This window comes from Urocampus carinirostris, chromosome 4 (genome assembly GCF_059441175.1).
Source record: "Urocampus carinirostris isolate Australia breed hairy pipefish chromosome 4, RoL_Ucar_1.0, whole genome shotgun sequence".
Lineage (NCBI taxonomy): Eukaryota > Metazoa > Chordata > Actinopteri > Syngnathiformes > Syngnathidae > Urocampus > Urocampus carinirostris.
Genome location: NC_142352.1, coordinates 7,559,451 through 7,577,117, shown reverse-complemented (window position 1 = coordinate 7,577,117; position 17,667 = coordinate 7,559,451). Strand labels below are relative to the sequence as shown.

General features: G+C 42.3%; 1 protein-coding gene across 1 annotated transcript; it reads right to left on the bottom strand.

Moving 5' to 3' along the window:
* Positions 1-4,208: 4,208 nt before the first annotated feature.
* Positions 4,209-14,194, bottom strand: LOC148366761 (solute carrier family 25 member 44-like). Its single transcript, XM_088333560.1, has 4 exons — positions 14,046-14,194; positions 11,777-12,516; positions 10,171-10,298; positions 4,209-7,969 (listed from the first exon to the last, which is right to left on the bottom strand). Exons 2-4 carry the CDS (start codon positions 12,423-12,425, stop codon positions 7,778-7,780), a joined length of 969 nt encoding a protein of 322 aa, XP_088189686.1. The 5' UTR covers positions 12,426-12,516; positions 14,046-14,194; the 3' UTR covers positions 4,209-7,777.
* Positions 14,195-17,667: the final 3,473 nt, after the last annotated feature.

The following is a 17,667-nucleotide window of genomic DNA, read 5'->3' as shown; positions in this document are numbered from 1 at the left end:
TGCATACTTTTACTGAATTGTACCTCTTTTATATTCCTTTCAGTAAATGTATAATTTTTTTAAAATTCAGTTTGTATTACTTTTTTTCAGTACTTTTTTCACTTTCTGACATTTCAGGTTTAGTACTTCAGTACTTTGCAAACTTTTACTGAATTGTACTTCTTTTACATAATATACATCATTTTTTCATAATCCTTTTCAGTAATTTTTTGACATATCTGTATTTATGACTTCTTTTCGGTACTTTTTTCATATTATTTACCACTTTTAATATTTTTCAGTACTTTTAAAGTTTGAATGTTTTTACATAGATTTTTTCACTTTCTGACATTTCAGTTTGAGTACTTTTCGGTAGTTTTTCAAGCACCCATACACATACTGAAAAGAAGTCAAGGACCACTGTAATAAGCAATCAGAGCTTGACTTGAAAAAATGGAATCAGGTATGCTTAATGTGATAAAAACACTTAAGATATGGCTTATGAAAAAGTACCGCCACAGTAAAGTACTAAAACCGAATACCCAACCTTTTTTTGGGGGAGTCGAGCTCCGTCCAAAGGCTCGACTTTCATCTTATTACCAGACGTAATGAGTTATGAGCGCTGTGTGTCATACAGGTCACCTCCATGACACGCATGAACGCACTGCAAAGGATTTGAAAGTTTGAGGAGAAACACACAAGATCCGGGATGTCCAAACCTTTCAGAAAGCGGGCCAGATTTGGTAAGCTGATAATGTGTGAGGGCCGACTTTTCGGCCCAGCATTCTTTGTACAGTCTTTAATGAATTCACCCGGGGTGAAAGGATTGCAATGATTGGCGTTTAGCGTCGCCACCTCGTTGCTCTCCTTCGTAGGATTTTCATTTGACTCGCAAGGTCTCGTGAAATAGCGTTGCTGTGTTTTTTGGTAATGTTCGGTGTAAGGTTGGGAAGAGCGAAGTGGATTGAATGTTTGGTGAATGTAAAGTGTGTTTTTCACTCTAGCCACCTCTCATTAGGGGGATATGGCTTTAGTAGATAGACTAGAGAAGACAGATAGTTTACCAGGCTGTACTTGCCCAAGACACACCACAGGAAATTGTGCCCCTACAACCCTAGTAGTTAAGAGATCCAAACCATTATTTTGGCCTGGAGAGGGATGGGTGCCACCAGGCTGTACTTTCCCAAGACACAACACAGGAAATTGTGCCCTTACAACCCTATTGGTTGAGGGATCCATACCATTATTTTGGCCTGAAGAGGGATGGGCGCCACCAGGGTGTACTTGCCCAAGACACACACCAGGAAATGGTGCCCCTACAACCCTAGTGGTTTAAAGGATCCATAGCATTATTTTGGCCTGGAGGGGGATGTGCGCCACCAAGCTGAACTTGCCCAAGACCTACAACAGGTAACGGCTTAAGAGATCCATACCATTATTTTGGCCTGGAAAGGGTGGGTGCCACCAGCCTGTTCTTGCCCAAGACACACCACGGGAAATGGTGCCCCTACAACCCTAGTGGTTAAGGGATCCATACCATTATTTTGGCCTGGAGGGGGATAGGCGCCACCAGGCTGTACTTTCCCAAGACAAATCAAAGGAAATTGTGCCCTTACAACCCTATTGGTTGAGGGATCCATACCATTATTTTGGCCTGAAGAGGGATGGGCGCCACCAGGGTGTAATTTCCCAAGACACATCACAGGAAATTGTGCCCTTACATCACTCGTGGTTAAGGGATCCAAACCATTATTTTGGCCTGGAAAGGGATAGCCACCACCAGGCTGTACTGCCCAAGACACACCATAGGAAAAGGTGCCTCTACAACCCTAGTCGTTAAGAGATCCAAACCATTATTTTGGCCTGGAGAGGGATGGGCGCCACCAGGCTGTACTTGCCCAAGACACCACAGGAAATGGTGCCCCTACGACCCTATTGGTTAAGGGATCCATACCATTATTTTGGCCTGGGCGCCACCAGCCTGTCCTTGCCCAAGACACACCACAGGAAATGGTTCCCCTACAACCCTAGTGGTTAAGGGAACCATACTATTATTTTGGCCTGGGGAGGGATAGGCGCCACCAGGCTGTACTAGCCGAAGAAACACCACAGGAAATGGTGCCCTTACAACCCTAGTGGTTAAGGGATCCATACCATTTTTTTGGCCTGGGGACGGATAGGCGATACCAGGCTGTACTTCCCCAAGACACCACAGGAAATTGTGCCCTTACATCGCTCGTGGTTAAGGGATCGAAACCTTTATTTTGGCCTGGAGAGGGATGGGCGCCACCAGGCTGTACTTTCCCAAGACACATCACAGATAATGTTGCTCCTTTGACCTGTCTGGTTAAGGAATCGAACCAACCAACCAAGAGAATATAAAAAGAAATATGGACCAGCTTAGAAAAAAAGAATAGCTTTATTGACTGAGACAAAAAATATTTAAAGTGCGTCTTGAATAAAATTAACATAAATGTTTTTCATTCAAAAACATTTTTGACTAAACATGTCAAACCATATACTGAAAAAAAACACTAAAATGAGAACCCACAGATCAAGCTGTAAACACTTAAAAACACGAGCCAAACACCCAGAGCAATTTGAATGGGGGAGCCTTAGGAGTGGGTGGATGTCTGCACGCAGAGCATGCGCCCCACTCTCTTGCACACACCTATTGCCTAAAATTTTCGTTAGCAATATTTGGTGACATTTTTAAAATGGAACTCTGCTCGCACCTTGTTTGTAACCATCATTCACAACAAAAACGATGGCCAAAATCAAGTTTATAGTGTTATGCTTATTGATATGGGACACAGACTCAGGCATTATTATTTTATAGTTTTTATGAAATAATCAAACGTCACACAGTGAAATTAAATGCGTTGAAAATTTCTCTTAAGATACGATGGTATGGCTCTCTCAAGAAAACAAAAACATGGGAATATTTTTGCTTCTATGGCTTTTTGGGTTAGAAATCTTGGGAGATATTTTAGTTTCCATTTCTTTAAAACCGTTTATACACCCCAGACATTTTTATTTTAAAGTTGAACTCAAAAGCTAAACAAGGCGTGGCTATTAACCGTAATGGTACCACCACATCCAATTGTTTATCAACATTTAATGTTAAAATTCTTAACATATTAATAAAAAAAAGCTTTGACTTTACACTCAGTGATTCAAATACAGTTTCGAATCCCTAAAAGTCTTCACATTTAGAGTTCAGTACAGTGAGTATCACCCAATGATACTGCTTCAAGGGACAGTCTGTATTATTTGACCACTGGGTGTTGATGTGTTGTGTAGCCCAACCAAAAAGAAGTGATAAAAAGCACAAGGCAGAATACAAACCACAGGGACTTGAAGAGGCCAAGATTTCTTTTGTTGTATAGCTGTAGTATTTTTGTATTATTACCGTCGTTTTATGATTATAGTATTTTGTAGAATTACTGTAGTATTATTTTTTTTCAGTATTTTTGTACTCTCTGTTGTATTTTGTCGTATTTTCATGTAATAATGTTTGTTGTATATCTGTAGTATTTCTGTAGTATGTTTGTAGTACAATGTTACTATAGTATTTTTTTTGTAGTATTTCCATCTGAGAAATTTTGTAGTATCGCTCAAGGTGTAATTTTCAGTATTTCTGTTGTAAACCTCTTGCAGTAGTATTTTTGTGTAATATTTATCTTGTGGTTGTCATATTATAGTATTATGTGTTGGTATTTTTTTAGTATTTCAGGAGAAGTACAATTGATGCATTTCCTAGGCAGTATTTTTGTAGTTTTTTTTGTAGTATTTTTGTCATACTTTAGTATTTTTGTAACATTACTGTAGTTTTCTTTTTGTAGTATTTTGGGAGTAAATAGTTCTGTAGTAATATTACCGTAGTAGTATTTTTGTAGTAATTCTATACTATTTCTTTTTCAGAATAAAAGCATAAATTATATGTGGGGTTTGATATTTAGTTTTGTAGTTATTGCGTAGTATTTTTGTTGTATTTCTGTAGAATTATTTTGAGTGGACACACAAAGGGACAATGTTGGCCCCAAAAATGTTAACCAATCCTGGGGGCCCCCTAGTGGTTGCTTAGTTCGCTTATGCATTGGCTCTGCCTACGTGTATTTGAAAAAAAAAAAAAAAAGGATGTGTACGTAAAAGTTCATGTATCTTTGGGTGTTGTTTAATCGAATTTATATATATATATATATATATATATATTTTTTTTTTATTTTTTATTTTTTTAATGAATGAAGTTTTTTTTAACCACTAGGAGGCGCTTTATGTACAGCGAGTACATTACAACAAAAATCTTGGACCTGCTTAATGTAAACAGTGCTACACGACATCATATACAGCAGTTAAAAATTGTCACTGTCCCTAAATTATTTCAGACCACACAAATCCTAACGACACTTTGTGACACTTGTTAGTCATTTTTTAAGAAATAACAGACAATAAAAAATAAATAATGAACAATGCAGTCTTTTAGACAACAATAGCATTTCTTCTGTGCACAATAAACTGCATATGCATCTAAAAAAAAAATCCAGATTTGTGTGTGTGTTCGTATGAGGCGCATAGACTCCAAAACGGCTGAACTGATTTTCGTAAAAACTGACACAGTTCTACTTTAGGACTCTGATAGTGTTTTTGGCTAGGTTGTGTCAAGGAACCCATAATAAATACAAACAAAATTGATAAACATGTGCCTTTGATGTGGCAACCCAACAACCCAGGCTGACCGCACCCTTTCCTATTGGGCGAGGTTTTGAGCCACCGTTATCACCCAGTCTGCGCCCTGCTATCAATTGGCTCCTACAATGGTCACACCCAAAGCTAATCTGCTGTTTTCTCAGGAGGACAGATTCCCTGAGAGATCACTAAGATGGGGAGGAGAGAGCACCAGTCCCTCCAAAACTCTGGGGTAAGTTGCCAGTGGCTGAATATTTTTGAGGAAATTAGAAGAGGAATTCCCTTTTGTGGAGCGCTGGAAGGCAAGTCTGCTTCAATTCTGTTAGCTCTCTTGACCACCTACCACAGGAAGCCTACCTCCGATAGGAGAAGAGCCTTTGTCTTTTGGACCTCATCCCCCATTTCCCAAAAACCGTTTTGTAGTGGTCAATAAATCTTCTTTTGTTCTAATCTGGAAAGCTGTCTCTCGGTTGTGCGCTTCCAAGTGTAAAACCTGCCTTTGATTCCCTGGGTTGCCAGATTGCGTACAAACGGGTCTGGAGGAGCATGCAACCATGTGGATTTTAGTACTTCCAAGTATCTCCCTGGCACTTTTTCAACAAACCCTGGCCCCAACGACCTTGCCCAAGGAGAATGCCCGACAATGGTATTTGCAAAAACCATCAAACGTTTGGGTGCATTATATAAAGGGTCTTACGCTGGTATATTACCGTATTTGACAAATTATAGACAACTAAAGCAGACCACAAATTCTCAGTACTGTATGCAACCGGAATCGAACCCGGATCGAGGCGGTGAGAGCACCGAATCCTAGCCACTATAAGTCACTAGGAATGTTGATGATACTGGAAAAGGCATTTGATTTGATCTCATCATCACACAATTTTTACTCACAGTACAACGTGGTATTGGAACAATATGGGAAATAGTTCAGCCCCAAAAAAATGTTCTGCAACGTGGTACAGCGAGTTTCTGTTAAAATAACAATAAGAAAAAAACAGGTCAATTACACAGTAGACGGCGATAAAACCCTGCTCGATCTCTCTCTCCTGTTCAGTTAATTGCCGCTGTCCCAATTGTGTTTGAGAAGGGACCGCATTGCATTTTATTGTGATTATGTTTGTTTTATTTCCTTTTTCTGCCCATAATGATGGGTCTCAAGAAAGTTGGTGATAAGGGGAAGGAAAAGTTGAGTTGAAAAAGGAAATGATTGCGATATAGGAAAATAATAATGTTTCTGCAATTCAAGCACTGCTTGAAGGTACATTGCATGGTTTAAAAATGTTATATTCACTCGCTTTTTTTACCAGTTTACTAATCTTCATTATCCAAACAATTAAGTCATTATCATTGTTTAGGTAAACGATTTTTTTTCTATATTTTGGGTAGGGCCTTCTTTTAGTATAGAGTCAAGTTTATTTGTATGGCCCTTAATCACAAGGCGTCTCAAAGGCTGCACAGACTATTTACCATCCCCTGATCTAAAACCTACATGAGGGCAAGGAAAAACTCAAAAACCTCAACATGAGGAAAATAAAGAAACCTTGAGTAGGAAACGCATATGAGGTAATCCTCCCTCCAGGATGACGGATGTTGCGATAGCAAATAATACACAGATATTGAAAAATCAGTTTTAGTGGGTTGCTTGTATGCGATTTCGGCTCCTATCCGAGTATAGATAGTAAGTTTGGACTTTGCTGGTCATTTTGTTTAAAAAAAATAATATATACAACTATCTCTGATTTAACTGCACAATCCTTCCAGTCGATTCATTTAAGAAGTGGAATTTCTTTCCTTGATTTAGGTCTCAGCTTGTCATTAGGGTGGAATGTTAGGTCCTTGAATCAGACCAGTTGAGAACCACTGATCGAGATCTCCATTAGTCTAGTGATCCAACAGTGGATTCAGGCTTATTGTTATTGTCATTAATATCAATGTTTATCAGTACGGGAGGCGAGAAAATTGTCAGGCATCAACCTAGTCCCAGGTACAGAAAAAGGTTGCCAACCCGTGTTCCCTCTAAGCTGCGCACGTGCGCAATTGCGCACTGCTCGCACATTCTCGGCGCACAAGAAAATCGAGCCAGCGCACAAAAATCAGGGCTCAAAATGACTTATTAAGAAGCAACTTAAGTCAAAGTTACAGCGCATGAAGGTGAAAATACACGGGTTCCCCTGACGTTGTGTCCTAAATGCGGTATTTTGAAGTCGAACGAAGTTGAGTAAAGTTAGTAGAGTATGTCGAGAAGCGGCTTCTTCGGCTCGGCTCACTAAAATGAACCGGCTCTTTCGGGTCCTAAACGGCTCTTCGGGTTGTTTTTGCTTCTTTAATCCCAACATGACCAAATATTATGTAAAATTATGCACAAAATGACTTAAAGGAAGGGGGGGATAGAACAAAAAAGAAAAAAATACCAAAATGAAAAAGTAGTGAAAAGCTGAGAAAAAAAGAAACAAAAGGAAGAGAAAAAAAAGAAGGAAAAATTTAGAAAAAAGACGGAAAAAACGAATAGAAAGAAACGTAGGAAAAAAGTAAATAGAGAACAAAAAGAAAAAAGTAACAGCTCGGAAAAAATAAACACAATGAGATTTCATTTGCTCACCGACTTTGTGTGAACGCTCAGACCCGTGGAAAATTACAGGGAACATTGTTGCCAACCACTGATTAGCTCAGCAGGTAGAGCGCTCGTCTTGGGATCAAGAGGTTGCAGGTTCGATTATGTCGAAGTGTCCTTAGGCAAGACACTGAATCCCTAATGCCCCCAATAAGCAGGGCTGCATGGCTGACTCCCTATTGGTGTGTGAGTGTGTGTGTGAATGGGTAAGTGTGACGCACTTTGGGGAGGTCTTCATTGACTTGAAAAGCGCTCTATAAATGCAGACCATTTACCATCTACACCAAAAGGACATCATTCAAAGATTAGGGAATTAAGTAATGGAGTGGAAATTAATACTTTTGTTGTTCCTGAAAGTGGAAAAATTAAAGTTCACAAGACTAAAAGGCATTCGAGCAATCATTTCTCGAAAGGAAAAAGCGAGGGAGCGTTTTATCCATGGAAACAGTAGTTATGAAGCGTCGGTACCTGGACCGTCTCGCAGCTGCCGCGTTTCTACCAGTGTCTTGAGTCGACGGACTCGGGCCGCAAACTGAGTTTTTTGAGGCTCTCGTAGCCCACCACCATGACGACGGCCGTGGGGGTGGAGGAAATGATGCGTGCCGACAGCCCTTTGGTCATCCCCCACAAGCCCTCCTCCTTGATCAGCTGCCTGAAGGTCTCCGTGATCGAACTGCGACCTTCCACCTGCACGCCACGCAAACGTCGGAACGGAAAAGTATTAGTATACGATTGAAAGGGAGAACGGATTGGGTTTTATGTTTTTCTGTCACGCCCCCTCCCCCTGTCACTTGAGAGTCTGCTCTATTTCGAATCCACACGGCATACTCGATGCTTATACTACAACGGGGAGGTCGAATGGAAGCCAAACACTGACGATGAGAGCGCCACTGCTCCCTGGTGTAGTGGAGGTGCTATTGCACTTGATTCTTTGGAAAGTTTAAAAAGAAATAACTGTTCCCCAAAGACAAACGCACCCGTGGCCCCTTTGACAGAGCCGAGGCCTACCCCACTATTTGAGAACCACTACGCTGAACTCGGTGCTTCTCATGTATTTTCTGTCTGTTATGCCCCCCTTGGAAGAGGAAAACCTATCTCCATCAAAGAGGATCCTTCCTTTGCAACGCTGTGTCTTTCTCTTTCTTGCTCTCTCTGTCAGTCTTTTTTTAGTTTCCATCATTTAGTTCTCTTGCTCTTTGTTTCTCTTTCCCTCCATCTTTCTTTTTCTCTCTCCATCTTTCTCGCTTTCTCTCTGCTTATTCTTCTCTATCTTTCTGTATTTTTAATCTCTATATATCTTCTGTCTTCCTTTTCTCTCTCTCTCTATATATATATATATCTTTCTCACTCTCTTTTTCTCATGTTTCTCTCTCAAACTCTATATCTCTATCCTTTCTCTTTCTGTAACTATGTCTTTTTATCTCCTTCTCTCTCGTTCTCTGTCCCTCTCTTTCCCTCTTAATCTCTATATATATTCCTCTTTCTCCCTCTCTAATTGTTTCTCTTCTATCTTCATCTCGCTATTGAATTCTTTCTTGCTTTCCCCATCTTTCCCTTTTCTTTTCTCTCCATTTCTCTCTCTACCTTTCTCTTAATCTTTTTCTCTCTCTTGTTTTCTATTTTTTAGCTCTCTCAATACCTCTTTCTTGTCATCTTTAACTCATTTTCTCTCTTTCCATCTCACCCTTTCCCTAGTTCTCTTTTCAATGCATTTCTTTCTCCTCCTTTTCTATCCGTTTCTTTGGTTCTATACATTTTTCTTTCTGTCTTGTCTCTTATACATCACTTTTTCTCTTACTTTCTAACTTTTCCTCTCCTGTTCTGTTCCACATCTCTTTTCTCCCTCTTTTCTTTCTATAGTTATCTCTGTGTTCTGTTTTTCTCTTTTCTCTCACTCTCTTGAAGGCACTCACGTCTGATCAATTTGAGTGGCGTCATCTCTTGTGTGCAGAGTATAAACAATTTCAAGATTTAAATTCGATGAAAGTTCGGTGAAACAGTAAAGGCTAAAAATGAAGGCAGCCTAAGGCATTTTCCAAATGAATGAATGTGGTGCATAATATTTCATTATTCTAATATCATTCATTAGTGGTCATTATATCATTTGAATCACAGGTGTCAAACAGGCGGCCCGCGGGCCAGATCAGGCCCGCCGAGGGATTGAAGCCCGCGAGACAACACTCAGAGAAGCGCAAGAGAAAAACAAGCTGCAGGTTGAAATATGTCAACTTGATGTTGCTAAAGAAATGTGCCTCGAACAAAGACACTGTACTTGTATTTCTCTCTCCCTCTTTTCCACCCCTTTTCTCCCATTTTCTGTCTCTGTGTCTTTCTTTTTCTCTTCCTTTGTTGCTCTTTGTCTCCTCTCTCTGTCTTTTTAACTTTTTTTGCTCTAAATTCCTTTTTTCCTTTTCTCTTTCTCTCTTCCTACCCTTCGTGCTTTCTTTTCTCTTTTCTCTCCTTCTGTCTTTTTATTTCTCTTTGGATTTCTTTCTTCCGCTCCCTTTCTTTCCCCCTCTCACGACTTCTCTTTTTATCTCTTTTGTTTCGCATGCTCTCTCCCTCTCTCTCTTTCTTTGTCCCGCCCTCTCTTCTTTTCCCTCCCTCTCTTATTTCTTTATCTCTCTTTTTCTTTCTCTTTAATCTACTGGTCCGGCCCCCGACCGAATGTTTGTTCTATCGTGTGGCCCCCCGAGTTAAAATGAGTTTGACACCCCTGATTTAAATAGATAAAAACCCTGACGAGCCAGCTCTTTTCAGTGAGCAGCTTTTCTTTTAAAAGGAGCCAGGATTCCCATCACCGGCGGTCACGAGCGCCTCCCCGTTTACAAAGCCTCGCGCCCAAACTGTTTGAGAATCACTGCGTCAATTTGAACTGCGACGAGCACCTGAACTCTGGCTCTGATGACGTCCATGGGGTTGGTAACGGTGGAGGCGGTGGCTGCCGCCAGGGGGCCGGCCATGGCTTGGAGGACCAGATGAGGACAGTTGCACGGCGCCAGGTTGGACAACTGCTCTGTAAAACACACAGGAGTTTCTTGATCACCACATTTAGCGCAGCATTGAACACAACATTCACTCAGATTCATAAAAAGTTGCAGAAATCCACTTTAAAACCGGGCTGTCCGACTCATTTTCACCGGGGGCCACTTCGGCGTAGTGGTTGTCCTCAAAGGGCCTGGTGTAACTTATAAAAGTGACTAAATGTAATTCGTATGTCATATCAATGTAACTCAGGGGTGTCCAGGCCAAAATAATGGTTTAGAACCCTTAACCACACGAGTCGTAAGGAAACCATTTCCTGTGGTGTGTCTTGGGCAAGTACAGCCTGGTGTCCCCCATACCCCTCCAGGTCTAAATAATGGTTTGGATCCCTTAAACACATGGGTCGCAGGGGCACATTTTCTGTGGTGTGTCTTGGGCAAGGACAGTCTGGTGGCACCCATCCCTCTCCAGGGCAAAATAATGACATGGATCTCTTAACCACTAGGGTCGTAGGAGCAACATTTCCTGTGGTGTGTCAAGGGCAAGTTAAGCCTGGTGGCGCCCATCCCTCTCCAGGCCAAAATAATGGTATGGATCCCTTAACCACTAGGGTTTTAGAGGCACCATTTCCTGTGGTGTGTCTTGGGCCAGTAAAACCTTGTGGCACCCACCCCTCTCCAGGTCTAAATGCTGGAATGGATTACTTAACCACTAGGGTAATAGGGGCAACATTTCCTGTTGTGTGATTGGGCAAGTACAGCCTGGGCGCCCATCCCTCACCGGGCCAAAATAATTGTATGGATCTCTTAACCACACGGGTCGTAGGGGCACAGTATTCTGTGGTGTGTCTTGGGCAAGTACTAGGGTTTGCGAGACCTTTTGGTCTCCCGCCCCCCTTTCTTTGCCTTGCTGTCTCTTAGGGAGTAGAGATAGAGAGGAGAGGATCCCCAGTCTCCTTGCTCCCTCCACTTTAGTCGCCTCTTATGACACACAGCGGACAATGGTGGGAGATTTCTGTTACCTCTCACAAGGAGAGGGCCCCTCACCAAAGGGAAGTGTTGGTGATAGAAGGGAGTGGAGAGGTGTTGTGAAAGGATAGTGGGATTGTGGACGCGTTCTTAAGGATGGGCTGGGCACCCGTATGATGCGGCAGGGGTAAACCAGTGAAAGCTATCGGGCCCTGCTGTTGAACAAAAGAGTGTGTCGTGTCACCCTGACCCGAGTGACATGGCCGCTTTCTGGTGTCCCATTTCATCTGGAGGGAAGAAAGCATGAGCAACTTGGGTGCCGAGGTGCCTAACTTGTTTGGGTGTTTGGGCAATTGGGTTGGCCATGGTCCAAAAAATGTGGTTTTTTTTGCTATTTATTTCCCTTTTATTTTCTTTGTTATTGTATGTGTGTGTCTTGCTGTCGGTCACCCCTCTTGAGGGATATGACCACGGTAGATAGATAGATAGATTTATTTTAATGTTCAAAATAAAAGTTTTCAGTCATTCATTTATTCCTTACCTGCATAAAAGTGATAAAAAGGCCACCAGACGGCACTGTTGGGGATGTAAGTGAGTAAGGACGCGAGGGCCCCCCTGTAGAACCCCCTCAAACCGTCAGCAGCAAAAATCTGGGCCACGATGCTCCGGGTTTGACCCAACACTCGTTTGGGTTCGCCGGCCGCGTTTTGGGCATCGGGGCGAAAGCGGCCGAGGTGCTCCCCTTGCCCCTGCATCATCAGTTGCTGGGACACGACGTCGATGGGGACGGTGATACTCTGAGCCACCATGGACGCCAGCCCCCCCGCCACCACCGACTTGAGCGTGTTGTCATGGGTGTACCGGGACACGTATTTGCGCACCAGTTCGTAGGTGGTGATGTACGCCTGGCCGGAGACCACGGTTAAGGTATTCACCGTGAAGCCGCGGTAAAGCCCCCGTACGCCCTCGGCCCGCAGGATCTTGACTAAGGCGTCGAAGGTCCCGCCGTAGAGCGATTTGCCCCGCTGCACTTGGAGCCGGGTCCGGATGAGTGTGGCCGGGTAGACCGTGGCCCTGATGCTCAAGGTGACCAACACGCCCAGAGAGTAGAACTTCTTCTTGTCCAAGTCTTCCCACTCGATGATCTGGATGTTCCTCTTTTGGTGCACGTCATCGTTGGGATGACTCATGTCTGATATCTAGTGGAACGGGGACCGCGGCATCTGACGATCGGTCCGATGTGTGCGGATCCAAACGCGAAGGGGATATTCCCACTCAACCCTAACGGGGATAAGAAAATGCATGTCATGGGAATGGATATCTGTGTTTTTCTAACATTTTTCAGACAAGGTACCAGGTGCGTTACCACAGGGGTAGACAGTGCAAACCCACGGACGCTCTGCCCACCCAAAGAAAACTGGATGTAGTGGTGACAGAACAAAACATTTAAGAGGACAAAAAAAGAGAAAAATGAAGAAATGGTACAAAGAAGCAAGGAAAATTATTAAAATGTTGGGGGGGTGAAAAAGAGAAAAATGAAGAAATGGTACAAAGAAGCAAGGAAAATTATTAAAATGTTGGGGGGGTGAAAAAGGGAGAAGAAAAAGCAAGAAATAAAAGAGGAAAAAGCATAACAGGAAATACAAGCTAGGAAAAAAGGAAACAAAAGATAAAAAAGGAGAGACTAAATGTGTCTTGAGCAAGTACAGCCTGGCGGCGCCCATCCCTGTCCGTGCCAAAATAATAGTATGGATCCCTTAACCACCAGGGCCCTAGGGGCACGATTTCCTGCGGTGTGTCTTGGTCAAGTACAGCCTAGTGGCGCCCATCCCTCTCTAGGGCAAAATAATGGTATGGTTCCCTTAACCACTAGGGTCTAAAGGGGAACATTTCTCGTGGAGTGTCTTGAGCAAGTACAGCCTGGTTGCACCCACCCCTCTCCAGACCAAATTAACGGAATGGATCCCTTAACCACTAGGGCCATATGGCCACCATTTCCTGTGGTGTGTCATGGTCAAATACAGCCTGCCAGCTGCCATCCCTTTCCAGGCCAAAATGATGATATGGATCCCCTAACCACTATGGTCTGAGGGGCACCATTTCATGTGGTGTGTCTTGGGCAAAAACAGCCTGCTGGTGCCCATCCCTCTCCAGGCCAAAATCATGGAATGGATCACTTAACCACTCAGGTCATAGGGGCACCAATTCTCGTGGAGTGTCTTTGGCAAGTCCAGCCTGGTTGCACCCATGCCTCTCCATGCCAAATAACGGAATGGATCCCTTAAACCACTAGGGTCATAGGGGCACCGTTTCCTGTGGTGTGTCTTGGGCAAGTCCAGCCTGCTGGCGCCCATCCCTCTCCAGGCCAAAATCATGGAATGGATCCCTTAACCACTGGAGTCCTAAGGGCACCATTGTTATGTGGTGTGTCTTGGCCAAGTACAGCCTTGAGGCGCCCATCCCTCTACAGGGCAACACATGTTTCAACCGGGTCTCGAACCGGAGACCTTTCGCGTGCTAGGCGAATGTGGGTATTTATACATTTACTTCGACATGACAGGATTGATCTTCCTTATTTATCACTATAATGTGGTTGCTCAACCAGTAACTTTGCTGTTAGCCTGTCAGTCGGAACGATCATACAACCATGCAAGTTTAAACCGCTAAAGACTAAAAAAAAAAGGACTAAAATGTATTCAAAAGATAATACAAAACCAAATATAGTCCAACACTTTCATAGTGTGCAGCAGCTCCGTGGTATTAGCATAAGGTTAGCTTAGCAGTACAAAAATCCCGTTTAAAAGACTTACGGCTTCAAATAGACATTTACGGCGAATCCATGTGACATGTGGTTGCATCACGTTAACGTCTGATTAAAAACGCGATAACGCGACTCGTGTCGCCGTAGAGCTAAAATAAATGACAGCTGACAGGGGAGTTGCTAGGACGACCTCCGGATCTCCGCTCAACTTCCGGCTTCCGTTCAAAATAGGCGTGTTGAAAGTGACGGGTCGTTCAAGAACGAAACGGCTTTATGAGCTAGCTCATTGAAGTGAACGACAAGAGCCGGCTGCCTCTGAAGTGCGCTCTCTCTCTTTTCTCTCTCTTTTTCTTTCTCTCTCCCTTTCTTTTTTCTTTCTTTCTATTTCTCTCTCTCTCTCTCTCTCTCTCTCTCTCTCTCTATATATATATATATATATATATATATATATATATATAAATATATATATATATATATATACTGGACTGTCTCAGAAAATTAGAATATTGTGATAAAGTTCTTTATTTTCTGTAATGCAATTAAAAAAACAAAAATGTCATACATTCTGGATTCATTACACATCAACTGAACTATTTCAAGCCTTTTATTATTTTAATATTGCTGAATTTGGCTTACAGCTGAAAAAAACTCAAAAATCCTATCTCAAAATATTAGAATATCATGAAAAAGTATACAAGTAGGCTATTCAACTAATCACCTGAATCATCTAATTAACTCGAAACACCTTGCGAGGGTTTCCTGAGCCTTAAAAACACTCAGCTTGGTTCAGTAAACTAAATCACAAGTATGGGGAAGACTGCTGATCTGTCTGCTGTCCAGAGGACCATCATTGATACCCTCCATCAGGAGGGTAAGACACAAAAAGAAATTTCTCAAAGAGCAGGCTGTTCACAGAGTGCAGTTTCAAAGCATATCCACAAAATGTCTGTTGTAAGGGAAAAATGTGGCCGGAAACGCTGCACAACCAAGAGAGATGACCGCAGCCTTAACAAAATTGTGAAAAAGAGCCGCTTCCAGAATTTGGGGGAGCTTCAAAGACAGTGGGCTGAAGCTGGAGTCCAGGTATCAAAAGCCACAGTTCACAGACGTGTCCGGGAAATGGGCTACAATAGCCGTATTCCCATGGTCAAGCCACTTCTGAACTCAAGACAACGGAAGAAGCGTCTGACTTGGGCTATGGAGAAGAAGCACTGGACAGTTGCAGAGTGGTCCAAAGTCCTCTTTTCAGACGAAAGCAAGTTTTGCATTTCGTTTGGAAGTCAAGGCGCCAGAGTCTGGAGAAAGGCTGGAGAGGAGCAAAATCCAAGTTGCTTGAAATCCAGTGTGAAGTTCCCACAGTCAGCAATGGTTTGGGGAGCCATGTCAGCTGCTGGTGTTGGTCCACTGTGTTTCATCAAGTCCAGAGTAAATGCAACTGTGTACCAAGAGATTTTAGAGCACTACATGCTTCCATCTGCTGAAAAGCTCTATGGAGATGAGGATTTCATTTTCCAGCATGATCTGGCACCTGCCCACAGTGCCAAAACCACCAGTAACTGGTGCACTGACCATGGCATCACTGTTCTTGATTGGCCTGCTAATTCCCCTGACCTGAACCCCATCGAGAATTTGTGGGGTATAGTTAAGAAGAAGATGAAAGACACCAGACCTACAAATGCAAATGAGCTGAAGGCCGCTATCGAAGCATCCTGGGCATCAATAACACCTCAGCAATGCCACAGGCTGATTGCCTCCATGCCACGCCGGATTGATGCAGTAATCCGTGCAAAAGGATTCCCAACCAAGTACTGAGTGCATCAATGGACATTTTCACATGTTTGATTTAGTTTTGCTGTTATAAAATTATTTTTTGACTTGGTCTGAGGAAGTATTCTAATATTTTGAGATAGGATTTTTGAGTTTTTTTCAGCTGTAAGCCAAAATCAGCAATATTCAAATAATAAAAGGCTTGAAATAGTTCAGTTGATGTGTAATGAATCCAGAATGTATGACATTTTTGTTTTTTATTTGCATTACAGAAAATAAAGAACTTTATCACAATATTCTAATTTTCTGAGACAGTCCAGTATATATATATATATATATATCCTTTCTCTCTGTAACTATTTGTCTTTTTATCTCCTCTCTTTCTCTGTCTCACTATTTCCCTCTCCATCTCTTTATCTCTCTCTCTATTTGTCTTTCTCTTTCTTCCGCTGCTTTGTTTCTCCCCCTTTCTTTTTCAATCTCTCTATTGCTATCTACCTTTTCTCGCTCGCTCTTTCTTACCCTCTAGCTTTATCCGCAGTATCTGTATCATTTTCTCTCTTCCTCTCACTTTTTCTCTCTTTCTCTGTCTTTCTTTCTTTTCCTGCAAATTTAAGTCTTTTTCAATCTCTCTTTCTCTCTCTACCCCGCTAACTCACTTTGTATCTCTTTTTCTTGCTCTCCTTTTCTGTATCTGTCTCTGTATACCTCTCTATCTCTCTCTTTTTATTTTTTTGTCTCTCTCTTTCTCTCTTTCTGCCTTTATATTTGTCTTTATCTGTATCCTTCTTTCATTCTCTCTCTTTTTCTCTTTCTATCGCTCTGTCTCTTTAGCCCTTCCTCTCTCCTTGTCTCTCTCGGTTTCTCTGTCTTTCTCTCTCTCTCTCTCTTGCTCTCTCCTCCTTTCTTACTCTATATGTTTACCTCTCTGTATCCGTATCTTTTTCTCTCTATCTTTCTCTATTTTCGTTCAGTAATCCGCCTCTTTAAACATATCTTTCTTTCTCTTAATTTTTTTCTCCCTAGCTTTCTCTCTTCCTTTCTGACTTTCTCTCTCTCTTCTCTCTCTCTCTCTTTGTCTGTCTCTTTCTCTCGTATTCTCTCTCCCCTTTTTTCTTTCTTCCCCCCTTTTGATCTCCCCCTTCTCTCCTGTTCCCTATCCCCTCTCTCTGTCTCCCCCTACCCCTTTCTCCTGCTCTCTATCTCCCTCTCTTTCTCTTTTCTTTCTCTCTTTCTCACTGTCCCTTTTTCACTCCTTTTCTCACTCTCTTAAAGCCTCTCATCCCTTTGTCCGTTTCAGGTGATTGTTCATTTTGTGGTGTGATGTTTGTTACAACATGATCAAAAGAAATAAACTAGAAAATAAAAATTAAAATAACACAAACTATATCACTAGAAATATATCTAAAAAGAGCCGTTTGCAAGCCCAGCCGAAAAAGCCTGTCCTCTAAAATGAGACGGAATTCCCATCACTGGTGTTCATGTAGCAACCAATCAGGACGCATGTTTCTCTTTATCTTGTTTTTTTCTATGCTTGACTAGCACGCTAACAAACACCACAGCGCCGACTAGTGTAAATCAAACGTCTAGCATTCAAAAGCATTCTGTTAGTTATAATGCTATTTTTCAGGAACATTGTGTTTTATGCGCCTCTTAGAGGTAAAAAATAAGGCTTCATTCATTAAAAAAAAACCTAAAGATTTAATTCAGGGGTCTCCGACGTGGTGCCCGTGGACAGCACTTTGATACATCTTGTGATTAAGGGCTTTACAAATAAACATGACTTGGAGAGTTTGCGTTTTTAACGAGTTAATTAGCTGCATGTACTTTATCTCAGGGGACAGAAAAGTCGTCACTTTCCCCTGGGCCGGTGAGCTGTTTATTAAAAATGTGTTGTCATCCCA

Excerpts from the sequence above, each read along its gene's own strand:
- LOC148366761 (XM_088333560.1), bottom strand. The coding sequence starts at position 12,425 with ATGAGTCATCCCAACGATGACGTGCACCAAAAGAGGAACATCCAGATC. Across the intron at positions 10,299-11,776 it reads TTTTTATCACTTTTATGCAG|AGCAGTTGTCCAACCTGGCG; the intron begins GTAAGGAATAAA and ends TGTGTTTTACAG. Across the intron at positions 7,970-10,170 it reads TCATCAGAGCCAGAGTTCAG|GTGGAAGGTCGCAGTTCGAT; the intron begins GTGCTCGTCGCA and ends CGTGGCGTGCAG.